Source organism: Girardinichthys multiradiatus, chromosome 14 (assembly GCF_021462225.1).
Source record: "Girardinichthys multiradiatus isolate DD_20200921_A chromosome 14, DD_fGirMul_XY1, whole genome shotgun sequence".
Taxonomy (NCBI): domain Eukaryota; kingdom Metazoa; phylum Chordata; class Actinopteri; order Cyprinodontiformes; family Goodeidae; genus Girardinichthys; species Girardinichthys multiradiatus.
Window position 1 is genome coordinate 27,201,920 of NC_061807.1, and position 27,382 is coordinate 27,229,301.

Below are 27,382 nucleotides of genomic sequence, written 5' to 3' on the forward strand. Positions count from 1 at the left end.
CCCTGCGTTTATCTGAACAAAACCAGCCCTGCAGTATTTATCTGGGCCCCCTCTCTGGAGTTGGAGGTGAGCAGAAACTCTTACTGTCCGGTTTCAGCGCTCCACTGTGGCAGCCCGGATCATTGTTGGACAGGAAAAAAGTAAAAAAAAAAAAAATGATTCCTTCCCCCCCAAGAAAAAAACGTCCTGTTCGTCTTTTCCGGCTCACATCCGTGTCAGAAGTCGAGTTTTCACCACTCTTGAATAAGGGCAGAGGATGTTTGCAGCGTTATGACCATCTTATTAGGCGAGCCGTCCCGCGAATCTCCCAGCTTCCGCGGCAGTGATGCTGCAAAAAAAAACAACAACAAAAAAAAACTTGAACGCAGAGAATAAAGAGTCTTTATGGATTAATATTCCCAGAAGAGCGGGATCGGATCGGGTCAGACCAGCAGTCTGTCTGGGTGCCCTTCTGATGAGGACTGCTGAGAGGAGCACCAACTGTGTTTAACACAAACACAAAGAAAGTCCATCCCCCCATCGCCCTCATCTCCATTTCCGTGTTTCTTACTCAGAGCAAATTATGGTTTTGAATTGGCACAAAATGACAGGTTAGAAGACAAAGAACCACATCTTCTCTATAGCAGCTCCACCACTTTACGTCTTATTAAGCTATGAAACTTAACTTATAAATAGCTGATAATATACCAAGAAATGTGTGTGGTTCCTGCATCTGGCGTTTGTGTTTAAAACTCCACAGTTTCACGGAGCTGTGAGCTTTTCACACAGAGTGCTGGGTGTGTATTCTTGTCTGGCAACCTGCTGTGTTTTGCTAAAAGTGTAAGAACCTGTTCACAGGTTTCCCACAGTCAATGAGTCATTTATTATGGAAGCCCACTGCAGCCAGAAGTAAAACAAAATGCTTTCAAATACAACTTTAGGAAACCAAAATCACCTGATAGTAAACGGTGGTACTTTCTGGCAAGGATGATATGGCTCACCACCCAGGGCAACCTTCTAGAAAGGGGTGACAAAAGCACGCAAAAAAAAAAAAAAAAAGTAAATAAATAAATAAAGGTACGATTTGCATCTGGAGTGGGGTTTCTGTTGCCTATTGTCATGTCCAGTAAATGGAAAGTAGGCTGTGCTGTGAACAGTGAAACTCTGTAAGAAAATATGGTGGTGCATCTTAGGTGGCCAATGATGCTGGTATCTGCTTCAAGATTCCAATTTTTTTTAGGAAATCTGCCCTGCATTTCATTTCCAGCTCAAAATACAGATACTCCTGATCAGACCCTGAAATGGCTTATTCTAGAAATTCTCTGAAACCCAGTATGCAAATTATAAAACCATTGCTTAGTAAAAACACGAAAGTGCTTTTTTAAGCTTTTGCACAACCTCAGATTGAAAAAAGTGTGAAAACTATAACAGTTTAATATATAGAGGAATGTATTAATCATAAAATGTTCATTTGTGAAAACAAAAAGCTGGTATTCCTAATTTTCTCACAATTACAATTGAGATTCTTTTAGAATCTCCTTTCACTTTAGTATACATTATATATTCCTATATATAGCAAGGTACGGGGGCGCTTCAGCCTCATATGCTTCGCTAAAAAGGACTCTTGCTATCATTGGTATTTTCCAATGAGAGCCATAATACCCAGTGTGGCATTAGAAAGCTTTAAGAAAAATCTAATTTTCTCTTGCATTTAGGCGTGTTTAGTCAATGTGGAGCCAAGTCTTAAAGAGGGGTTCCCTGCTTGCTGCTGGAAATAGGAAGACTAGTTTTCAAGTTTTGTGCTGAACTGCATTGTATTTTATCCTTGCCCAGAACCTATGCTGATTTGCCGATCAAAATGGGGTGGGAGTAGAGGGGCAGAAGGAGACACACACGAAGGTGTCAGATCCAGCACTTGCTAGATCATCAAAGTAGACCACAGTGGAAATGTATCTCTGTTCTCTGACCTGCATTTATGCTTGAGAGCTACCAAGCTTGGTATCATTTAGCAGTGAACAAAGTCTCTGAAGCTAAAACATCTGGGATTTCCAAGGTACTGAGACTTAGGGCTGCAGGAGAGGGTGGGGGGATTTGGGGGACGTTATTGCTTCAAGATGAACGACAGGCTTACACCGGCCTGCAGAAGAAGTCTGAGGGATGTGGAAGGACACTCCCCAGGGCACTGGTCCTGCAGCCCACTCTTTGGACTATTGACACTGTGGAGGTCATCCACAAGCATAAATGCATGAAATCAAAGCCTTAAACCTGCTGTTGAGGCACAACAATCCCAACCAGGTTTATCTGGTCATTTACAGGTTGGCTTACAGATACTCACCGGATTACGTCCCTTAAAAATACACATATAATGTCCAAAATTAATAGATCATTCATTTTTTTCCTTCCACTGTACAGTTATGCACAATGTTGTGTTGGTGTATCACATAAAAAAAGTTTGTGATGTGACAAAATGTGGAGCAGTTCAAAGGACTGTCCCTACAGCATCTATCTCTTTTTGGTGTAGCTCCCCCTGCTGACCAGGGCCATATTTGCAGGACTCCACTCATTTGAAAAGAATGTAACTGGATGTTTTTCCTGCTTCAGGTCTTTTCTTGTTTCAGATTTGGTTGTGAGCTCGAAGTTTGTCCGTCGCAGATTAAAGTTTAGTGACGCCTTCACGGACCGCCTGAGTAATTAAACAGTTTCTATCACTTTCTGAGGAAAAAGATAAACAAGCTTTTGAAATCAGACGTCACGGAAAGGGGGTAGTGAGTTCTGCTGTTGCTAAGATATTTGTATAAACAAACAATTGAATACATAATTACATCACTTCATGGCCAATCTTTAATATGTGGAAAGTGTGAGTATATTATTCTATATTATATATTCATCATAACATTTCTTATTTCTTTTGTTTTTAACCAACAATGTTTGTTGGTCTTATGACCACCTAAATAATTTAATAATTTCAGTTCCTCAGATAAAACATCTGAACGAGCCAGCAGACTTTTGAAAGCGCGCAGCCGCGTCAACTGTAACGCTGCGAAAAATAATGTTTGGATGTGTGCGTGCGTAAATGACGCACTCAGAGCGCAAACACAAACAGCGCAATCAGCTGGGCCAAACGGTCTCTTTGCCCCCACAGATAAAGGGGTTGTTTTTCTATTCTTCAGTAAAACTTGGCTTCTCGACAGGTTCTTGTTTGCCTTTGACAGGAGATCCCCAAAGCGCCTGTCCAAGAACCAGGCTGGACAAAATGTGGTACTTCACATCCGGTAGGATTTTCAAATTAATAATAATACGTGTACCTGTACAGCGCTTTCAATCAAAGTGCTTTACAAAGAATGAAAACAATGGCAAAAGTACAAATAATTCAAAAGCAAAGACACTCAAATTGACGATAAATCCAACTAAAATAACAATAAAATAACAAAAAATAAAATCAAAGATTAGAGTAAAGATAAAAACATCAATCCATGTTACTTGCTTCTTTGTACAGGGAGCTGGTGAGTATCTCCACAGGTGTGAGACACCCTGGCCAGATCGCCAGTCCATCACAGGGCAACACAGACACTCAGGACAAACAACCATGCACACACCCGTTCAGACCTAAGAACAATTTAAAGAGAACAACCTAACATTCATGTTTTCAGACTATGGGAGGAAGTAGGACCTTATAATCTGCTTTAGCCTATTGGAAGCCAGAGTTTGCTGGTACCAGTCAAAGCCCTTGCGTACGGTGGCCGTGGGGTGCAAAACACTTTTACAAGTACCGAAACAAATTTCCACAGCCACTTGAAGGCCTCAAAGACTCTCCCTCGGTAGACCTGATAAAACAGCATTACGATAATCTAATCTTTAAGAGACAGAGACATGAATAAGCATCTCTGCATTCTTAGGTGAAAGGATTGATCTGACCTTTGTGGTACTCCTCAGATGGAAAAAGGCAGATTTAATGACTTCGTTTATGAGCAGGCCTAATGACAGACAGATATCAGCCCCTGCTGCGACCCAGCAAAGATAAGCAGGTTTACGCAATGGATGGATGGGAGAGATACCAAATTAATAAATAGAAATAGTAAAAAAAAGAAATAAGATTTAGTTGAACATTAAATGAAAATGGACAATATAATTACTGAGATCAAAAATGACTTGGAAAATATTTTGATCTACAATAAAAGACAGCGTTTATATTGGAACATAACTTCAAAGAGCAAAAATGACACTAAAAGCGCCACTTGTTGTGGGATTTTATTCTGAAGTACATCTGCAGTATTTCCTGCGTGTTTTCCTGCCCCTGCTGTCCAACTTGCCGCTTCTCTCCTGTGTGAGTAGCCTTGCTCCAGGGCGAAACGGCAGAAAAGCCTCTCCTATAATGCGGGGCGTGAGGCGCTCCGAGCAGTGATCCGAGGGGCTCCAGGGTGAGGAGGAGGAGGTGTTTTCATACCGCTCCCAGCCTGTCTCTGCTGGCACCGGCCAGATAGAACCATGTCGAACCGAAAGCACCGGGATAACCAGGAGATCTGCTCCCGCAAGGTTCGGGAGCTGGCCCAGTCTGGGGTAAACAAACACTGCTTCGAGTGCAACCAGCCCGGAGTGACATACACCGACATCACGGTGGGCACCTTCGTCTGCACGTCGTGCTCCGGAATGCTGTGAGTAACCGAGTCGTTTCTGCACATTCAGGACTAACAGATGCGGACAGAGCCGTGGAGTAAAACTAACCAGGCCTGAGATTGCACCGTGCACCGCCCAGACTCTTACGTGCAGAGTAGGGTATTATTTTATACCCCTCCACCCCAACATTAACAGGCGGGTGTTGGTGCAGCAGCCCTGGGTGATGATGATGATTGTGCGCGCACATTAATTTACGCAGTGTCTGCCTCTGTCTCTCTCTCTGCCTGTCCTCCCAGCAGCTTCATAAAACGACAGACCGCTAGTTGGTCATTTTCCAGCTTTTATGCCGTCATGGTGCAGGTTTGACACCCTCTTCTGTTTCTCCAGGACCCTCTTCAAATGTTGGCGTGAATGTGTGTGTTTACAGTTTGTTCTGCATGATCAGTCTCACCACTCCACAGGAAGACGGGGTTGTTAGATGTTGCGCAATCTTGCACAGCAGTGTCCCACTTTGTGTCCCCCAGCATGAAGAAAGTAGGAGGCTCTGGTTACCGTAAACATATGGTCCTCTCTCTCTCTTACACAGAGACACCTTTTGCCTAAATAAATCTGTTCCCACAGTCACGTGTCAAATAAATCCCCTCCCACCTGCTCCTCATCCACTTAGCACCGTAAGTCTTGGTAAATTAGAATATCTTTGACCAGTTCATTTGTTTCAGTGACTGAATAAAAAAAAAAAAAAAGCTCATATGTTATCTAGATAAATTAATTCCAAGCACATTAACGGAAAGTTTAGTGGAAGGAAAAAGTGGGGTAGAAGAAAGTTGCACAACCTTGAGGATTGTGAATTAAATCCCCTTTAAGGGTTTGAGGGAGAATCATGAGGTGTGCACTGTGGCTGGCAGTGCTTCCAGACCCGAAAAGGGCCAAATATGAAAAAGGACTGGACTGGTCCTGAGCACTCTTTCCATATTCATGTCATCCCTGTTGCTTGTGCCCTTTTCTCTACCACACTTTTCCCTTCCTTACTCAATTTCCTTTCATTTTCTTATCAAACATTTTATCATCATGAACACAGCACTCTGTAAATATATATATATATATATATATATATATATATATATATATATATATATATATATATATATATGTGTGTGTGTGTGTGTGTGTGTGTGTATATATACAGGGGTTGGACAATGAAACTGAAACACCTGGTTTTAGACCACAATAATTTATTAGTATGGTGTAGGACCTCCTTTTGCGGCCAATACAGCGTCACTTCGTCTTGGGAATGACATATACAAGTCAAGCACAGTGGTCAGAGGGATTTTAAGCCATTCTTCTTGAAGGATAGTAGCCAGGTCACTACGTGATACTGGTGGAGGAAAACGTTTCCTGACTCGCTCCTCCAAAACACCCCAAAGTGGCTCAATAATATTTAGATCTGGTGACTGTACAGGCCATGGGAGATGTTCAACTTCACTTTCATGTTCATCAAACCAATCTTTCACCAGTCTTGCTGTGTGTATTGGTGCATTGTCATCCTGATACACGGCACCGCCTTCAGGATACAATGTTTGAACCATTGGATGCACATGGTCCTCAAGAATGGTTCGGTAGTCCTTGGCAGTGACGCGCCCATCTAGCACAAGTATTGGGCCAAGGGAATGCCATGATATGGCAGCCCAAACCATCACTGATCCACCCCCATGCTTCACTCTGGGCATGCAACAGTCTGGGTGGTACGCTTCTTTGGGGCTTCTCCACACCGTAACTCTCTCGGATGTGGGGAAAACAGTAAAGGTGGACTCATCAGAGAACAATACATGTTTCACATTGTCCACAGCCCAAGATTTTCGCTCCTTGCACCATTGAAACCAATGTTTGGCATTGGCATGAGTGACCAAAGGTTTGGCTATAGCAGCCCGGCCGTGTATATTGACCCTGTGGAGCTCCCGACGGACAGTTCTGGTGGAAACAGGAGAGTTGAGGTGCACATTTAATTCTGCTGTGATTTGGGCAGCCGTGGTTTTATGTTTTTTGGATACAATCCGGGTTAGCACCAGAACATCCCTTTCAGACAGCTTCCTCTTGCGTCCACAGTTAATCCTGTTGGATGTGGTTCGTCCTTCTTGGTGGTATGCTGACATTACCCTGGATACCGTGGCTCTTGATACATCACAAAGACTTACTGTCTTGGTCACAGATGCGCCAGCAAGACATGCACCAACAATTTGTCCTCTTTTGAACTCTGGTATGTCACCCATAATGTTATATGCATTTCAATATTTTGAGCAAAACTGTGCTCTTACCCTGCTAATTGAACCTTCACACTCTGCTCTTACTGGTGCAATGTGCAATCAATGAAGACTGGCTACCAGGCTGGTCCAATTTAGCCTTGAAACCTCCCACACTAAAATGACAGGTGTTTCAGTTTCATTGTCCAACCCCTGTATATATATATATATATATATATATATATATATGTAATATTCAGATATTATGACAAATTAAATTATGTTTTTTTTTAATAGCTGTAAGCCATAATCATCAAAGTTAACAGAAAAAAACACTTCAATAATGTCTAGTGTCTAATAATTGATAAAAAAAAAAAAGGATTTTTACTTTTTGGATTGGATTGCTGAAAAAAATCTACTTTTTGACAGTCTACTAATTTATTAAGATGCACTTGTAAACTGTCCCAGACATGTATACTCACTTATACTCACCGTTTGCCTGGTTGATATATATATATATTTATATATATATATATATTGTTTTGTTACTTTTTCTATTTTTCCTCTGCATCCCAGGAGAGGCCTCAACCCTCCCCACAGAGTCAAATCCATCTCCATGACAACGTTCTCCCAACAGGAAGTGGAATTTCTGCAGAATCATGGCAATGAGGTAGGTGACGCTCCATCTTATCACCTCTTAATTGAGTTTCTTCCTGTTTTATTGCCAGATGGAGCCAGTAGGTTGGTCTTTTATTTTATTTCTTAGGATACCTCCTGGGTGCCTGTGTGTCCAGAAGGGAGCACACCCAGAACTCGCTGGAGAACCTATATATTACTTCTGTCCTTGGAATGCCTCCAGAATGAGCTGGAGAGTTTTTCTGGGGAAAGGGGTGTATGGGTTTCACTCCTGGACCTGTTGACCCTGTGTCCAGATCTTGGAATAGGGAAAGACAGTGGATGGCTGTTTTGTAAAACACTCTGAGCTCATGTTGCTTAAAGAGACAAAAGGACCAGTTTTTATATCCCACAGGACTCATGTAATTTAAGCACGTCTGATTTCACCCCTTTGGAAACTACGTCTTTTGTTTTAATTACAATGTAATGTTACATATTTTACATAATGAGGAATGTTGAAACAAAAACCAGTCAAACAGTTGTTTATGACAGCAATGTGAGGGAAAAACATGTTATTTTTACTGGCAATGCACTGACTGCTCACCAGCTGACTGGATTTTACTCCGTTTTAAAGCACGAAGGGCTTGAAGACTAGTAACCTACATTTAAAAGTCAAATGTCCACATTTACAGTAATCCTAAATCCGATCTAAATCCAACAATTCAAACAGCAAATCAAAGTCTTCTTTCTTCCTATTATTTTAAACACTTGCACAATTTATTATAAACTTCTGTGTTGTAGGAAAGAAATTGTGGACTTAAGGAACAAACTTTTATGAACACACTGATTTTCTTTGCAAGTAACTGAAACTGACCATTTTTTTAAACTAGACACACTAGGCAAAGACTGGTGACTCACAAATAAAACCTGACATATACATTTACAGCAACATTAATAAATAAATTCCAACAAATTGAACAATAAATCATAGTTTTCTTTCTCGCTGCTTTTCTTTAAACGGAGGTGTTAAAACTATTTTTAAAGCCTGATAGGTAACAGACACTGAAAAATTGACGTGTGCAATTACAATCAAGTTAGTAAATCATTTTACTTAGATCCTCAGCAAGTAACTGGAATCGGCAGATTGTTTTACTGGATGGGATTTTTTTTTTTTTTGTCTGGTCTTTGGATACTCCTTGCCAAAGCAGCTAAATCATGCTAATAGCAGACTTTCCTTGGTGTCATATTATTTAATAACTAAAGAATGCTTAGTTAGCTGCTGGTAAAATCTGTGTTGTGTCAGATTTTAGCCATCTAGCTGTTGGTTTAAGGTTTGTGGAGTTAGCCAAAGTCTGTATTTTTTGTCTTTGTCTAATGAGAAAATACTATTTGCAGGAAAGCAAACCCTCAGCATGATGCAACCACCACCACGCTTGACAGTTGCTTCACTGTTCTTAGCTTCAAATACATTTCTCGTCTTTCTGGGCAAATAGGTCAATCTGACCAATAAACCTTTCTCCAAAAGGCCTTTGGCTTCTCTGAGTGGGTACCTGCAAATTTCTATTGAGCTTAAAGGTATCTTTTTTGGATCAGGGGTGTTTAAAAGCCAACAAGGGTGCAACTTGATAAGAGACATTTATCTGAATAATTTGGTGTATACAGTTGAGGAATTTCAAACTTGTGTACCTAATCCTGTTTGGTGGTGTTGATTTTTCAATCACTGAAGTTTATCTTATGGTCATTCCATCTTAGGAAAAATAAATACTCAAACAAGTCATTGAAAGACAAGAAAGTTAAAGAGCTATAATTGTCCAATAAACAAAATACACCCTAAATACCTTTGTCCAAAAGCCTGAAGGATGTTATTTATAAAGACAAAAAGTTCTATAACCTGATACTGTTTTTTAGAAACTATAAATTTGTTTTTCATGTGAATGTTATACGATTAACATATGCAATTTTAATTGATTTGTGACTAGGACATAAGTAAGTTTATACTCTTTTAATTATTGTTAATTATAAAAAGTTAAATAAAATTGACCTCAATAGAAATCTGCGACTGAGAGCTTCAAAAACATTGTAAATCAGAGTTTGCCTCCAAGGCTGAAATTGGTGCTTTTTTTTTAAAAGTATAATCCATATTTTAGAGAGAGATTAATCTGTGTGGGTTTGTGTTTTCTCTACTGCCAGTACCAGTAAAATCAGAGCCATAATCCCTGGAACTCTGGTTATATTTTATTTGGCTATATCTTATTTATGTGTTATATATATTTTTTTAACGATCAAACATCTATGCACTATTGGGGGGGAAATAAGCTGGCTGAAGCAGTAGCCTCTGGATCTTCCTATAAGAACCTGGTGTTGGTGACATTTCAGGTGACTCATGGCAGTGTGTTTACAGATCTGCTCTGCTACGCATACAGTGTGACCCCAGAGGACTGGTATTGCACCACTGAACATCCGTTGAGATCTGTCAGTTTCTGCTTGATTGACAGGAAGCTTTAGAGTTACACAATCTTACTCTGTGGACAGCCACAACAACACTGTTTGCTCGCTGGTGGCCCAACATGGATAATAGTGAAGTCAGAGAAAACACCCCCACCACAAAAATCTGCCTAATGTTTTTGCCTGTCGATGTGTTCATCTTTTAATTTCAGAACGCTTTTCATTTAATTGGGCCAAAAAATGTATGGAAAATGTTTACACTCAAGGAAAACTTAATGACTTAATGATTTCTAAGTAATTCAGCCATTTATTTCAGAGATGACAATCAGCCAACTGGCCAGAGATCTGTATCGGCCAGGAAAAGCCTGATCGGTGTATCTGGAATTTATTTATTCTGTGTTTTCTGTTAATCAGCTATTGGAGTTATTGGCACAGTATTATAAAAGTGACTTAATATATTTATCAGCTCTAAAATTCAGTCTGTTGAGCTGCAGTTACATTGCTATGACAACTGGTACCCCTCAGCTGTCATAGTTTGTGTTACTGCTCTGACCCACAGGCAGAATAACACTCAGGACATAGATAGTAAGTTTAAAAGATTCATTTTCACGGGAAAGAATTGATTTTGAGATCCTGGACTGGTAAATCTCCAACTGCACAGAAGATGGGGAGAGGGTAAGACCAGAGGAAATAAACAGTTATTGTAAAGTCAGTTTGTCTCTATGCTTACTGGGGGGAAGAAGATGGACCGCCAGAAGGATGAGAGATGCGGGGTCTGAGAGCACAACACCGGAGCAGTTCTGTGAAGGTAGATCCTTAGGAGCTCTGATCCAGGACTGTGTAATGAGAGTGGATTGATGGTGTGGAGCACAGGTTGGAGGAACTTGCGTGAGAGTTGGTTGGAGGGTGGACAGGGTTCGCTTATGATTTGATTCGGATGGTCGAAGAGCCAGGAAGCTGCCAGCTTGAACTTGATCCAGAGGAAATAATTGGAGACTTGAATCCTTATCCAGAAGTCAGAAAACACTCTTTAAAAATAGTCTGGAAACCAGCTTGAACTCAACCACGTCTGGAAACAATCACTGGTGGCTAATACTCAGGCATCGAAGTGCTGGCAGCTTCCAGTCTAAATACATCTAATTAGTCAATGCGAAGCACCTGTCTCTTCTGCACCTGTGAACTCCAACACCCTCTAGTGACCAAGTGGAGTAAATTGCAGGCAAACACAAATACACAGTTAACTCACAGACCCCGACATTAGCTGATCTGCAGCTTATTTAACGAGTATATTAATAGGTCAGTTTACATAATCATTGTTTATCATTTTGTACATATGTTAAGTGGAATGTGATTAAATTATCATGTAAAAATGGAGGGAGAGTTTCTCACAGCATCAACTTTGGGAGCTACAAAGATAGGTTACATCACACAGATGATGAATGAAGTATGTCAGGCTTTCAGCATGACTGCGTACTGATCCGTTTGATGGTAACCCAGATCTGAGTGTGTTTCCGAGCCCAGCTTTATGTGCATTGAAGCAGAGGTGTGTAGGGTCAAGACTGCTTTTGACATCAGAGTGAACTAACCAGTCGTGACTCATGGGCAGTTCGGGCAATGTTGTTTGCCATGCTCTGACTCTTGCACCAGGTGAATCGCTGATGAGATAATCCCTTTTTTGTTTTTGTAAAAGATCTGTTTCATTCAGTATCTAAAATGAATAGGGGTTATGGTCTAATTTTAAAACAAAATCAACCATAACTCTTCAGTCAAGTCAACACTGCCCCTTTTGGTTTTGTTTACTTTTAAAATGTGTGTGTGTTCAGGTTGGTCGAAGAACCTGGCTGTGTGTATTTGACCCAAAGGCCGACGGCTGCCCCGACCTGAAGGATCCTCAGAAGTTTAAAGAGTTTCTTCAGGATAAATATGAGAAGAAAAAATGGTGAGAATCTTGCCCTACTATTGAAAATACAAGGTCGTTCAGAGGCACAGAGCTAGATAAAGCTGCTAACATTTGATTATTTTGATGACTTTGTGGTTAATCTAATTGTAAGTAATTATCCGACTGGAAAAAGTTTGACAGTTCTTCAAAATAGGTGGTTTTGTTAATGTTTTTATATAAAATGCAAAAAATGTTCACTTTTAAAGCAGGAAACACAGCTTCCCTTTCTGCTGATCAAATACAAACATGGCAGCAGCAGTCAAACGTTCTCGTCGTTATTTTGCTTAAACACAGAAAACAAACAGTGCTTCTAGAGCTAATTATCTGTAAAAGAGCATTTTCTTGTGTGATATGCTCACAAACAAAAGCTGTGGTAGTTTCAATGGTCTGGCTGTTGACTCCCTTCTTGAGCTATCTGTATTATCCGTGGGATAAAATGTGTTGTGTCCTCATCCCTCAGGTTTAGGTTGTTGCTTTGCTAAAATCCAAGATATCAGTTGATTCATATTCCCTAAAAAATGTCTCCAGCCGAGAGACTGTTTAAATACTATAGATGAGGAGACATCCTTGCTCCCTGCCTGTGTTTACTTTCACAGAGCTCACCCACATTTCCTGCATAGAAGGTAGCATATGTAGCATAGTTGCTTATTATTTCCTTTCTGTGTGTTGGCAATAGGTTGCCAACACCTCACAATCTTGTGCTGCGTCATTATCACTGTCCCATGCCCAACCAGATACTACATGGCCCAGCCACCTCCACCGCCAGAACACAAACGGCAAAAAGATGGAAATAATATCGGACCAATACAATATGTTAAAAAATTACTAACTTACCAATGTTAATGACGATATATCGTGCATCCCTAGTTTCATACATTCAAGATTTTCAGGTTTTCTGGCTCTTAAATATGACCATATTTGCTCTTTAGGGAATACTTCCAGCTTATCGTGAAGGTAAATTTGTTGAAAATATGGTTACCTGTAATAAACTGTGAACTTTAGGCTGATGCTGAATGAGCAGTTTTGAGAGCTGAGTTTTACATTCAATTTTGTGCTTCATAGTAAAATCAATAGCTGCTTTTGTTTTGTACTTTAATCACTATTTTTTCTAAATTTTAATATCAGGTTGTAACTAAGCTTTCTTCAAGACTAATAATACTAATAATAATACTTCATTTGTATAGCACCTTTTTAAACAACAGTTAAAAAGTGCTTTACATTCAAAAAATCAATTAAAGCATCATAAATGATATAACAATAAACACTCAAGCTAATACTGACAAACAAACTGTTTGTCCTGTCTTTTTACAGGCATTTTTCTAAAAGCAAGAACCGTAGGGACATGGAGGGTCCCTGGAGTCCCGGCATTCAAGCTGTGCCCTCTTCCCATGGTCCGTTATTGAGCCAGGGCCCCTCTCATAATTTGCCACCTAATGCCAGATCTACAAGGCCACTGGTAAGAAGCTAGAAATGCATTAAGTGGATGGAGATTGTTTTGGAGAATCAATAAAAGAAGGGAAAGAAAGGGAGAGCAGAAGTGAAAAATACATCAGAAAAGAGGAAATGAAAGGAGGCAAGTTATTCGGAGAGTACAAGAAAAGTGAAGAGAACAGCAGATGAAAAGATGACCTGAAATTATCTGTATCTGAGAGGCTGATAGATTGGGCAGCCGGAGGACCTGGTAGCCTTGACTTCAAAGGCTCCGCTTATGAATTATTGAGAAATGATGAAACAGACTCAGCCTGTCTGCCTTTTTCACTTCTCACTCTCTTTCTCTTTACCTCTTTTATCTCTTTTCCTCCAGTCTCAGTCCCAGCTGCCATCATGGGATCGAGCTCCTACCATCTCGCCCGCTGACATCCGGATAGACGCGTTCACAGCCAGACCTTCGCGCTCTCAGAGCTTTCGAGACCCCCCTCTAAAAGGTTAGTCCTTCATAGTCGGATTTAGTGTTTGTTGGATAAAGTTTTTTCACATGTTTTTGTTTTCCTGTGATCCAGATCCCACACTGTGCGGCATAGAAAGACAGCGACCAGGCTCCCTGTCGTCAGCAATGGGAGGTCAGAGCCACTGCCCCTCATTCCCCGCCCTCCCACGTCCATCAGGTGGGCTTTGGTTTCCCTCTTCTTTAGAAAAATGTAGATCTATGTAAGGCAGTTTAATTAAGTTTTGAAAGAGAAGGAGAACAACCCACGCTTTTATAAAAACTTATTCCCTCCCTGTGTTTTTTCATAGTAACTGGGTGGGGTGAACTGTGTGGAAAATATACATAAACTGTGCTTGAAGTGCTCACTCATTTACTATACAGTCCCTTACAAAAGTATTCCTACCTTTTTTAACTTTTGCACATTTAATGACACTAAACACACACAAAATCATAAAATCCTGTGAACTTTGATAGATTTTATGCGACAGACCAACATAGACTAGTGCAAAAATGTAAAGTGGATGGAAACTGACACACGATTTTCAATTGTATATTTTTATTTTACAAATTAAATGAGAAAAGTGTGGTGTGCATTTGTTTTCAGCCCCCCTTAAGCCAAAAACCTTTTAGAACCATCTTTCAGTGCAGTCGTCGCTGCAGGTGTTTGGGGTATATCTCTACCAACTTTGCACATCTGAAAATGTTTCCTATCTATTCTTTGGAAAATAGTTCAGGTCTTGCCACAGATTCTGAATTGGTTTAAGAGAGCTCAGTGCTTTAACTGAACAATTCTAACACAAAAATTAGCTTTAATCTAAACCATTGCATTGCAAGGTTAGGGTTAAGTATATTCTCTTTAGATAATATACTTCTACAGGTAATATACTTATTTCAGTTTCTGAAATTTGGTAACTCAAGCGTCATGCCCATGATTTATTGTTAGTGTTAATGTTGAGTTTTGCTAGTTGAGTGCCTTGTCTCTACATACTATAGATCCATAATAAAAATAGGTTTATATCTCTACATAGTATGTGTTTGAAAATCTAAACAAATATATTGTCTCTAAATAATATGCTTCTTTAAATTACCAAAACTTGGTCAACATTAGCCTGTCAGCTAATGCTAAAGTTACGCTAATGTTGCCAAAGTTTGAAACCTGAAATAAGTATTGACAAGCCTCGCATTAGCATGTAAGCTAATGGTAATATTAATGTTAAAGTTGCCATGTTGCAAACAATGAAATAAGTATATCTCTAGACAATAAACGTGTTTATATTTGGAAAAATTGGCAACATTAACATTAGCATGTCAGCTAACACTGCTGTTAGCATACTAATGCAAACACAACTCTAGGCTAAATACAGATTTTGTTTTTGAACTTTCTGAAAATATCCAAGCACACTAGTTCCCTCGACATGTTAAGCTGCTCATCAGAGTCAGAGGAGATTGTTTTCATAATAAGTACGTGCTGGAGCCAAATCTGTGACCTGAAGTCTCAAATTTAAACAGGTCAAAAATAGGTTGTAAATTATAACATAAAAACCAAGTTGCATTTCAACCAAACTCTTGCTTCTCTAAGAACTGTTCTGAAAAAACTAAAATTTTTAAGCTTCTTATGGCTAATTTTGAGATTTTTAAAAGTTGATAACTTCTATATTTGTGGTCTAATGGAAAAGTGTAAAGCGGAAAATTGTATTGTGATGACATTTCTGGTTAGTTACAAGGTGTTTTCAGCTAAAGTACTGAGTACTGTTTAAAATGTAAAACCAGCTGTCTAACCCATGCATTTCTCAGTCTCTAAAAATTGAACACAACATAGTAAACGAGTGAACATTTTGAACACAGCTATAGTGTCTGGGTCACACTCTGCATGTTCCTCAGAATGATCATTGTATATTCTCTTAGGCTTTTGTTGTGTCATCCTGTTGCCACACAAGGTTTGCTTTTCATGAATCTTAAAACACCAACAGGCTGCTCAGCTGTTAGCAGGAAGCAGCAGGAAACACAGTATGATCTGACATGAGTGACGTTTTTCTTTCTCTTTTCTCTCTCTGTGTCTATCTGATGTTTCCCTGCTTTTTCCTTCAATCTTATAGCCAGTAGCTCGTTCAAAAACCACTTCACTTTAGGTAAGACTCATTGCTCTTTGGGTTTGTGCTAAATGGCTGGAATCAATAAGTACTTCCTCTCTGTTTCATTTATAATAGATGGCCTATCTGTGAATGTGTCAGTGCTGGCTGAGCCTTACATGCATGTAAATTTACAGAGAACTGCAAAGTATTCAAACCTCTTGAGCCTTTTCACATTTTGTCACATTACAACTGCAAACTTTAATGTATTTTATTTCAAAGTAGTGGTTAATTGCAAAGCAAAAGTAAAATGACACATAGTTTTACCTGAGTCAATACTAAATCACCTTTTGCCGCAATTATAGCTGCAAATTGGATACAAGTGATTTTATTTAGGCATATCAGACTATAGGAGGCAGAATACAAACACAGCACACTATTCAGATTTTTATTAGTAATAAAGATTTCAAAATCATGTATCATTTTACTCCCAGTTCACAGTTGTTCACTACTTTGTGTTGGTTTATCAGATAAAATCCCAGTAGATTGCATCAAAGTTTGTGGTTGTACCGAAAAACTTTAGAAAAGTTCCAGTGCTATGGATGCTTTTATAAGACACTATATGTTACAGCAGATGAGCAAGATGTCTTCACTCCTTTTAGCTATCTAAGTCACTGCAGATGAGCGTCACCTACTGAAATTGGGGTCAGTAATTTTCTTCATCAGTCAGGTTTGCCACTTCAATTCTTAGGTCTGAGGGCTGGGAGGGTCAAGGAGACACGTTCAATCACAGTTCCCCCAGAGGGAACAGAGCAAGTTTAAAGTGGGGCTATTTTTGGGCCGCGCCTCCTGCTGCTGCAACCTTTGTCAGCACCAGGCGCTGATATTTTCGCACCACATTGACGTTGAAGCGCTTAAAAACTATATGGGGCGCAGCTGTAATCCCATTCCAAACAAGTATTCTTAGAAGTTCAGGTATGCTTGCAGAGATAGGGCCTAGCTGAAGCTTCACAAACACACTTTAAAGATGACATCGAAGCCCAGAAACATGCAGCATGAGTGTTGCATGCCTTATATCAGTGGATTATCTGAATCAGGTCAAGTCTGGTCTCTGTCTCTGGCTCGTCAGCTGACAGGGGAAGATGGATTCTCATTTTTGTCCGCAAGCAAGCAGCAGCTAATACAAGCATGCTTTGTGGCTAACTGCTGCTCGCTACATGGAGGCTATTCTTAGACTCTTAACAGTTGTTTTAAATATCATGTTGGCTTTCTGCTGCACTTTTTTTTAGTAAACTGAATGTATTCTGTATTTATCACACTCTAAGCTCTAAGCTAATACTTATCTTCACCGCATAAAAAATGTCAACTTAGTGTGAGATTATTTTCTTTTGCTTGAAGTTTATGTGCAATGAGCTGAGAGCAGAGCAGGGTAAAGAAAGATTTCAAAAATGAAGCCACAGGGTTTCATAAAATGACATTAAACTGCAATGAAAAAAGAGCCAAACTGATTTTTAGAAATCAACATTTTGCAATATATACTGTCCTAATTTTAAAAAAGTGTAGCAGTTTTTATAATCCATGCTTGCTTCGCTTGCCGAACCACCTTTAATAACTTGAAGTAGTAATTTTGATTCATATTGCTTTAGTTCATTGAGGTCCGAAGACATTAATTCATGTATGGAGGTAAATTTGTCTCAATATTATTCGAACAAAAAACTAATCTCAATAAAAAAAAACTAATCTCAATCAAAAAATATTAAGTTGTGATCAAAACTTTCAGAGTTGTAAAATATATTTTTTAATGGAATATTTTATTTTGTGGAGAAAAAAAAATAGTTTGAAAAAACTTTTTTTGATCAAAATGACTCATTTTTTCTCACGAAGAGAAAAAAGTTATTTGCAAAACATAAACTTTTATTTGCGCATGTCAAAAATCTTTGGTTACGACTCGCTCTTTTTCTGTTTTTGGTTGAACTCAAAGAATTTTGAGTTCTGGAAACATGAACATCCTGGGCGGGGTCTAAAGACGAACGCTGTAAGACGTTTCCCTATTGGTTAGCTGACTAAAGTGGCAGACTCTGATCCCCCACACCTCTGAACTTCTGCTCGAACTGCAGGGCTTGCAGCGTCGCTTCAGTGAGGAGACATCAACTGTACAGAAGAAAACTGCGGTTAAGTGAGCCGACAGTCAGAAATACGCGGTCACGTCAGACGACACTAGCTCTCTCTTAAAGATTAGCGTCGGGCACACAAGGTGCTTTACGGTAATGGAGCAGAAAGGACGCCGATCCTGGCAACGGTTGAGAAAATAAGAGGAAAACAGAAAAGTAACCTACAGAACATTTATATTACTTAAATTTTTACAACTTTTACATTCATGTTTGAAGTAAAATAATAAATATTTAATATTTTACTGTACAGTTTTGGAGAAATACACAACTCAATGTACCTCAAAATGCTTAACCAGCATTTGCTTTTGCCTAACTTTGAGGAATTTATTTCTCCAAAACCATGAGAGATGACAACACAATCTCTTCAGATTATATTAGAGGGTTATCTATATTATAACCAGAATTAATATTTCAGAATTTTACTGTAAAGGTTTGGAGAAATACACAACTACCCCAAGTGTAGTATAAAACGAGCCCATGTCGGGCAGACGGCATCCCATAATCCTGTGTGTTGTCCTCACAACCCGTGATACTTCCTCTCCTGTGCAGTTCCCTCACCACACTGTCATGCTGAGACAGAGTGCTTTCCACCGTGGCCCTGCAGACATCTGTAAGCAGCTGAGGAGATGAAAAAGAGCTGGATGCTCTTGCACTTTAAGCTGTCCAGACCACTTCCCACAGGATCTCATCGACCTCACCAAAAAGAAGCGTTTGTCGTACTTTGTTGGGGTAGTTGTGTATTTCTCCAGAAATCTACAGTGAAATTATGAAATACTAATTCTGGTTATAATATAGATGACCCTCTAATATAATATGAAGAGATTGTGTTGTCACCTCTCTTGGTTTTGGAGAAATAAATTCCTGAAAGTGGGACAAATGCATATAATGGTTGAGCATTTTGAGGTACTTTGACAAGATATTTCTTCAAAACTGTACAGTTAAATATTTATTATTTTACTTCAAACATGAATGTTAAAGTTGTAAAAATGTAATTAATATAAATGTTCTGTAGGTTACTTTTCTGTTTTCCTCTTATTTTCTCAACCGTTCTGCTCCATTACCGTAATGCACCTTGTATGCGCGACGCTAATCTTTAAGAGAGAGCTGGTGTCGGCTGACGTGACCGCCTATTTCTGACTGTCGGCTCACTTGACCGCAGTTTTCTTCTGTACAACAAGCCCTGCAGTTCGAGCGGCAGTGTTCTCAAATTTTACTCTAGAATACAGAGGACTTAATGGTTCACTCAATGACCGCAAGCTGCTCGGATCCTGTGGCTGCAAAACATTCACCCTTCCACCACCATGCTTGATGTGTGTGCTCCAAACATGGCTTTGTTCATTACAGCCAAATATCTCTACTTTGGTCTCACCGGTCCAAAGAACTTTCAACCAGATGTTTGCTTATCATCAATTAGCTGAGTGCTTTCCGTCTTATAAAAGCTGCAAGGGTGAACCTAGTTTTTCCAATGACAGTACTGACAATCATTATTTTTCCCATGACTGTGTATATATTGCTAACGTATAACTTTCTATACAAGTTATTTGTATATTTGTATATTTCACCAAAAAGTCAGAGTGTTGTTTGCGCAGCAGGTTTGAAAGCTCCAAACGTTATGGTTCACCATCTTTAGCGTTTGTTTCCTCATTCTCAGGTCGTACAGTTTCAGTCTCAGGGGTCACAGGACCCTTCAGAGCCTTCCCAAAGTCTCTAAGCGTGGATTTTGGAGGTCTAAACCATCCCCAACAACAATCCCTTCCCCAGTCTCTGTCCCAGCCACAGCAGCAGCAGCAGCAGCCAGTCAGTGTCAGCCAGACAACGCCACCAATCAGCATTTCCAGCAACCAGGACAAGTATGCTGCCGTGTTGCAGCTGGACAATGTCTTTTCAGAAACGACTTCAGCTGCAGGTTTGTCTCTCAATGCTTTGTAATCTTACAAAAAAGGAACAATTTATATTTGAACTTTGATTAAGAAGCCAAAGTCTAAAAAAAATGTTGTGTGACCCTCTAAAAAGTCTGGGGAGCTTTTGATCGAGACCACTTTAACAGACTATAAATATAAAGACCCCATGCTTATCTGACTCCAAGAAAAAGACAAATTTGTTTAACAAATAAAGTACTTTTTACAACTGGACTTGCTAATGTATTTGAGATGAATCTCCTAAATAATAATAAGTGCAGTTGAGCTTGAGGTCAGAAACTGATGGCAGCACATTCTCCTTCAGGATGTTTTGCTAGAGAGCAAAACTCTTTGTTCCATAAATTACATCAAGTCCTCCTGGTCCTGAAGCAGCAAAGCAACACCAGATCATCACACTACCACCACAATTGATTGTCAGTATGATGTTCTTATTGTGAAAAGCAGAAGTAGTTTCAGACAGATATAACAGGATGCACGTCTTCCAAAAACGTACACTTTTGTCTCATCAGTCCTCAGAATATTCACTCAAGTTTTAGAGATCATCGGGGTGCTTTTTGACAAATGTGAGACAAGCCTTTATGTTCGTTTTGGTCAGCAGTGGTTGAACTCTTCAGGATGCCTTTTTGTCCCAGTGTCTTTCTTATTGCTGAATTGTGAGCACTAACCTTAGCTGAGGCAAGTGAGACCTGCAGTGCTTTAGACGTTGTGCTGGGTTCTTTTGTGACCTTCTGGTTCAGTCGCTTATGTGTTCTTGAAGTAATTATGGTCGGCTGGCCTCTCCTGGGAAGATTCACCACTGTTCCATATTTTCTCAATTTGTGGATAATGACTGTCGTTCACTGGAGTCCTAAAGCCTTAGAAATTATTTAGTGAAACTTTACAGACTCCCCCCCTTGAACCGCCACCTTAACGTGGTGGAGGGGTTTGAGTGCTCGAATGATCCTAGAGGCTATGTTGTCTGGGGCTTAAATGCCCTTGGTGCCATGGAAGCAGTTCAAGACACCCTCATGAGGACCACACAATCGAGGGACGTGACGTCGCCCTGGACCCAGGCCTGGAGTTGGGACTCGTCGGAGAGCGCCTGGTGGCCGGGTGCTCCTTGTGTGACCCGGCCGGGCAGATCTCCGGATGCTTCGGCTGGCTCTAGGGACGTGGAATGTTACCTTGCGGGGGGGCTTGTGTGGGAAGTTGAGAGATATTGACTAGAAATAGTCCGGTTCACCTCCACGCACAGCGTGGGCTCTGGTACCCATCTCCTTGAGAAGGGCTGGACTCTCTTCTAATCTGGAAGAGAGTAGAAGGCCTACGGGCCGAGCTGTAGTGTGGAGTACCTGGCCTTCTTGGTGTCCCTGTCGGGGGTGACTTCAACGCCCACTTGGGAAATGACGATGACACCTGGAGAAATGGCCTCCCTGATCTGAATCCGAGCGGTGTTTCGTTATTGGACTTCTGTGCTAGTCACGGATGGTCCATAATGAACATCATGTTCAAGCATAAGGGTGTTCATCAGTGCACTTGGCACCAGAACACCTTAGGCAGGAGGTTGAGGATCGACTTTGTTGTAGTGTCTTCAGACCTTCGGCCACATGTTTTGGACACTCGGGTGAGGGGGGGTTGAGCTGTCGACTGATCACCACCTGGTGGTGAGTTGGATCTGCTGGAAGAGTAATAAGCCAGACAGACTTGGCAGGCCCAAGCCCATAGTGAGGGTCTGGTGGAGCCCTTGGTTAGGGATGTATTTAACTCCTATCACAGGGAGAGCTTTGACCAGATTCCGGGGGAGGTTGGAGACATAGAGTCTGAGTGGACCATGTTCTCCGCATCTATTGTCAATGCTGCTGCCCATAGCTGTGGCCATAAGGTCTGTGGTGCCTGTCGATGCCGCAATCCCTGAACCCGGTGGTGGACATTGGCAGTAAGGAATGCTATCAAGCTTAAGAAGGAGTCCTATTGGCTGTGGTTGGCTTGGCACTGGGGCTGTTTGTAGCCGAGTGTGAAGTGGCCGGGATGAAGATCAGCTTCTCCAAGTCCGAGGCCATGGTTCTCAACCGGAAAAGGGTGGCTTGTCCTCTTCAGGTTGGAGGGGAGTTCCTGCCTCAAGTGGAGGAGTTTAAGTACCTCGGGGTCTTGTTCACGAGTGAGGGAAGAATGGAGCGGGAGATCGACAGATGGAACGGTGCGGGCTGCCGCAGTAATGGGGATGCTGTGCCGGTCCATTGTGGTGAAGAGAGACCTGGGCCGAAAAGCAAAGCTCTCCATTTACCGGTCGGTCTATGTTCATACCCTCACCGATGGGCATGAACTTTGGGTCATGACTGAAAGAACGAGATCCCGGATACAAGCGGCTGAAATGAGCTTCCTCCATAGGGTTGCCGGGCACTCCCTTAGAGATAGGGTGAGGAGCTCTGCCATCAGGGAGGGGCTCGGAGTAGAGCTGCTACTCCTCCACATTGAGAGGAGCCAGTTGAGGTGGCTCGGGCATCTATACCAGATGCCTCCTGGACGCCTCCCAAGGGCGGTGTTTCAGACACGTCCCACCGGGAGGAGACCTAAGGGACAGCCCAGGACCCGCTGGAGGGACTATGTCTCTCGGCTGGCCTGGGAACGCCTTGGGCTCCCCCTGGAGGAGCTGGACGAGGTATCTGGAGAGAAAGACATCTGGGTGTCTCTACTGAGTCTGCTGCCCCCTCGACCCAGTCCTGGATGAAACGGAAGACGACGAGAATGAAGATGAGGACGTGAACTTTACAGAAAGATAGATTCAGTTCTTTAATTTTATTTAGATCAGACATGATGTGTTGCTTTTTGGGAACCTTCAGCCTACTTCATGATGTCAGAGAGGTTCTGTTTAGGTAATTTCTTGATTTATTTGTTCTCATAGTAAATCAGGCAGGGTGTGGCTGGTGAAACTACATCCTGTGGTAATGTCTTGGGTTTTGATCAGGACCTGAGAGTTTACGCTGACTCTAAAACAGAGGCAGTTTAAGAGTGTGTGTGATCCAGATTTTGATGGCCAAGTCAGTTCACTTGCATAACGCTGTTTCAGATGCCAAGACTTGTAGCAGCTCATTGTGTTTACTCCAGAACTTGCACTGGATTCAAAGGACCCTGTTGACTCATTTTAAAGTGATTGGCTGTGTTTATCTAAATACCAAGCTGGCTGCTTTAATGGATTCAATGCATGTGAGGAGCCCTGGAGCTTTCCACAAGAAGCCTTGTTGTTGTTTTCCAGCTTCATCACAGCCTCCTCTGTCAGGCAGGGAGAGGTTGTTATTGATTTTCTGCTCCAGCTGACTTTGATCCATATCAGGCCGAACGCAGAAATAATTTTTTTATTCAAGATTTAGATAACTCTTATTTTTCTTGATGACTCACACACTGCAAGACAACAGTTTGAGCCCTTTGTCAGAGCTTTACTCACATTTTAAGGTAATAATAACACTTGATCTTTTAAATTAGGGTCAATTACAGGCCTGAGGTCATGTTGTGATGTGTTTTTCTGTGTGAAATGCTTGCTTGCAGCTCCACCTAGTGGCCCTCCGCAGTACAGCTCTATCTTTGGCAGCAGGCTCTCGTCCAGCTCCACTCCAGCCAGGTATGAAAGAAAAACAGCTTTATGTTAACGTGATGTAACATTTGGTGCCCTTTAAAGGTCAGACTCTGATCAATTCATGTTTTTCTTTTCTGCAACCCCCTCCCCCAGCTCCCCTGGAGTCGATGCCGTTTCCAACTCCCAAACTTTTGGAAGTGAGTAAAGAGCACAAACTGCATCAATTCCTACCCGCCAGGCTGTGCTGCATTTACATTCAGCCCTTTAATCGTAAAGGGGATGTCCAACACCACTCATTGTGCTGAGACTTAGAGTGTAGTTAATCTGAATTGGCAGGAACTTGCCCTGTTAACCCAGCTCATGGTGAATTATCTCCCTATCTTCTTCTCCTCCCCCTTTCCTCCTCCTGTTCTTCTTGTGTGTCTCAGATTTCCCCAACCCATTCAGCTCCTGCTCCGGGTCGGCTTCCCAGCAGCCTGTTGCCCTCTCCCCCAGTAACCCCTTCAGTACCGCCTCAGGAGGTAAGCCTCATGTCAGTGCCTTGCAGAAGCATTAAACTATTTCACATTCCATCAGTAAAAAACAGTCAAAGTTGAAAACGGGTCTGGCCGCTTGGAAACAAATGGTAAAGAAACTAGTGCTGCTTTAAAACGTTTCAACTGTACTGTATGTTAGGTAGTCTACTCTACCTATAAAGCAGTTAAGATCCAGCTAATTCTAGGTTTATGGTATGAAACTTTAATTATGTTTTTAACTATTTTTGTTACAATTTAGTAGTAAAACAGAGAGGATAACCATGCACTTAGAAAAATGGTCAGCACCTAGTATGTATCTGAATAAAACCATAAAGCGAAATATTAGCGTCTCCACAGTGCTGTTACTTCTCTGTTCAACATAGGAATGAAAAGTGAGAGGAGCTCTCCGTCGTCTCCTCCTCACCTGATACCAGCTAATAACAATAGCTTGTGCATCTGATTTGGGTCGTTCTTCTCTCCAGGTGACTCCAGTGCGTTCGTCACTTCGCCCACATCCGTTTTCCCTCCATCCGCTTCCTTCCCGGCTCCCTCCACCCAGAATGCATTTCACCACGAGTCAGCCACCAATCAAGAAACCAACGGTGAGATTTGTTTTATTTGACCTAGTGCCACATCTTATGTGCTGTGGGGAGCATAAAATAAACTGTATTAATGCTGTTTTTATTATTCTTCTCAATAAGAAATGAAAACATCTTTCTTGGCATTACGGACCCTTCTTACATTTGCTGAGCAGTTTTTTTCATGTTTCTCCTGGGATTTTGAATATCTATCTTTGATGAAGAGCTTCAACTCTTTGAGGTTGGAAGGCCTCCTTGGCATTCCCTTAATTTTTAGCACCCTCCACAAATTCTCTTTCAGATTAATGTCAGGACTGTGGCTGGATTTTCTTTATTCACTTCTTCCATACTGGGTCACCGGGGAGCTGGTGCATTGGGCCGCTTTGAAACATCAATATTACTCCCAGTCAGATTCTTAAAACAACATACTTAATGGTTTTAATAATTGACAGGACTCTCTGAGTCAATACTTTGTTCTTTGAAAAACCGCTCTTTGCTTGACTTTACTTTAAGGGTATGTCTTCACCAGCTTTGCACATCTAGAGAATAAAGGTTTTGCCCATTCTTCTTTGCAAAACTTGCTAAAGCTCCATTTTCATCTCTTGCCACTGGTTCTCAGTTGTATTTAGGTCTGGACTTTGACTGGGCCATTCTCTTTTATCTTAACCATTGCATTGTAGCTCTGGCTGCATGTTTATGGTTGTTGCCCTGCTAGAAAACCTCTGCCTGAGTCTCAGGTCTTTGCAACATCTAACACAGGGGTCCTCAACCACTGGGCCTTGGACCAGTTTTGGACCATGATTGTATTGTTACTGGGCCATTGATTGGTCAAGAAATGTGTTTATTAATTTCGATGTAATTAGTGAGCGTAGCGTCTGAGAGCTTTTATTTTGAAAGGCTGGAAGCATCTGTGCTTTTGCCAGTGCGCTTGAGAAGGGAGCATGAAGACCAGCGTGGAGGATGGAGTGTCTGCTTCTGCCCAGGAGTATGTGGCAGCTGTTGTGGTTGTACTGGCATTAAATGAATGACAACTATGTCCTGCTTTGTGTTGGTCTGTTCCATAAAATCCTAATAAAATACATTCATGCTTGTGGTTATAACCTGAGTTCAAGGGAAGCACTGTAGACCAGACCCGAAAGCGTTTATCCTTGATCTGCTAAGTCTTTTGTCATTCACCAACCAGTAACCACTGGCCAGCAGTGCAGGAGCACCCACTGACACAACCAGTATCAAAATGCAGCTTCTGTAGGGGGTCTTGTTTCAGCACGCCGTAATTGCACCACCCAACATGTTTCCGTCTTCTGTTTCAGGTTTTGCCTCATTCCCCGAGCCTGACTCTCTGCCCAAAGTCCATCGGCCCATGTCTGTGAACCCTTTCACGGTGAGTTCGCTGCCCGGAGAGCGAGTGGGAAATACGGATCTCTGGTGCACATTGTGTGAGAACTTTAGGAGGTGGTGTTGCTGCCGTTTGTCATCCCATCTCTCTTGTTGTGCAGGGGAATGTGTACCCCAGTCGCGGGACGTCGAAAAATCCTTTCATCTGACCCCCCCGTCTCTTCTCCACCTCCTCCTTTGACGCATCTCCTCACTTCTCTGGGAACCAAGGGAGGAGTGAACTTGAGGAGCTGCTGCCACTTCAAAGCCTCTGGAGTATTTTCACCTTGTTAGGGAAGATTGGACCATCCTCTATCCCTCCCTCCCTGCCTCTTTTTCACCTCTGTGTCAGTGTTTACGTGTTTGTGGGGGAAAGAAAAATAACAGAAAAACGTCTGAATGTAGTAATGAAACTGTACGTGTGTGTGCAAATGTGTGTTTCATAGAGTGTTTTTCTGTCACAGTAGACGCCACCTCAGGGCTCTGTGGGAGTCACGAGTGAACAATGCCTCTATAATTTTGCCCACGAACTATATCAGACACACACATGTTGCTGCTGCTGCTGCTATTGTGCTTTCATCTCCTGCTTATAGGTGCAACAAAAAAATAAATAAATAAGGAAAGAAACACACACCATGCAAAAACAGCCCACCGGTAAGGACATCCTCTGCTTTAAAACCTCTTATGCTCAGCTGGTGAGACAGAGACTTGTCATCGCAAGTCCCTGAAAATAATTTTTAACAGCCTCCTGATGCATGTGAATTAGCGACTCAAGATAAGACGAGAGTGTGTGTGCGTGTGTGTGGAACATGTTTGCATTTATCACTGTTTTTTTTATTTTTGGTCAGATTATCGATCAGTGATGATCAGTGTTCTTCACTCTCAGGCTGCATGCGCTTATAGGGCTAAAAGGAGATGCTACTGAATGTAAAAGCAAATTTCAGAGACAAAAAAAGATATACAATATGTCTAAAAACTTCACAGCTTCATGTACTGGACCAAAATGCTTTTCTTTCTTTTTAATTGAGGCAAAGGTTATTTCTTTAATTTTGCCAAAAAGAAGAGTTTCATGTATTAACCTCTTTGTAATGACAAGTATTCATGTTCATAAAATCAACTTCTTAATATAGTGAGGCTCTTGCTGTGTGTCTCTGGTTATTTTTATTCACACATAATAGAAACATGTTTAGATGACTATTTCAAGCTGACTTAAAAGGGTTCACATGGAGAATACTGGAATTTTATCCGTTTATCCATCCGTCCATTTTTACTTCCATCAGTCCATCCACCATTAATTTTCCCACCAATTCATGCTGACACAAAAAATATGATGGTACCCAATAAAGAGTAGTTTCTCCCCCATGGTAGTAAATTAGCTAACCAGCAGGGGGCGCAAAACCGTAATTTTATGTTTGCCCTCCTTCACAAGGTTACTTTTGGATGCATATTG

The 27,382-nt window shown here is 41.3% G+C and overlaps 1 protein-coding gene across 4 annotated transcripts; it reads left to right on the forward strand.

Moving 5' to 3' along the window:
* The first annotated feature begins 2,810 nt into the window (after nt 1–2,810).
* On the forward strand, nt 2,811–27,061 carry agfg2 (ArfGAP with FG repeats 2). Of its 4 annotated transcripts, XM_047385418.1 has the most exons (15): nt 4,519–4,631; nt 4,893–4,953; nt 7,407–7,500; nt 11,714–11,829; nt 13,141–13,285; nt 13,634–13,754; nt 13,830–13,934; nt 15,853–15,885; nt 19,648–19,902; nt 23,438–23,510; nt 23,619–23,662; nt 23,894–23,986; nt 24,463–24,582; nt 25,869–25,939; nt 26,055–27,061. In XM_047385418.1, the coding sequence occupies exons 2-15, from the start codon at nt 4,937–4,939 to the stop codon at nt 26,100–26,102; spliced, it is 1,335 nt and encodes a 444-aa protein (XP_047241374.1). In that variant the 5' UTR covers nt 4,519–4,631; nt 4,893–4,936; the 3' UTR covers nt 26,103–27,061. The 4 variants fall into 4 exon arrangements, with proteins under 4 accessions (XP_047241375.1, XP_047241372.1, XP_047241373.1 ...); XM_047385419.1 differs by lacking the exons at nt 4,519–4,631; nt 4,893–4,953 and adding an exon at nt 2,811–2,836; XM_047385416.1 differs by lacking the exon at nt 4,893–4,953 and having other exon boundaries at nt 4,236–4,631.
* The last annotated feature ends 321 nt before the right edge of the window (nt 27,062–27,382 follow it).

Bases quoted from the DNA above. Each gene is read 5' to 3' on its own strand.
- agfg2 (XM_047385416.1), top strand. From the start codon at position 4,465: ATGTCGAACCGAAAGCACCGGGATAACCAGGAGATCTGCTCCCGCAAG. The intron at 7,501-11,713 runs GTAGGTGACGCT...GTGTGTGTTCAG, and splicing joins TGCAGAATCATGGCAATGAG to GTTGGTCGAAGAACCTGGCT. The intron at 23,511-23,618 runs GTATGAAAGAAA...CCCCTCCCCCAG, and splicing joins TCCAGCTCCACTCCAGCCAG to CTCCCCTGGAGTCGATGCCG.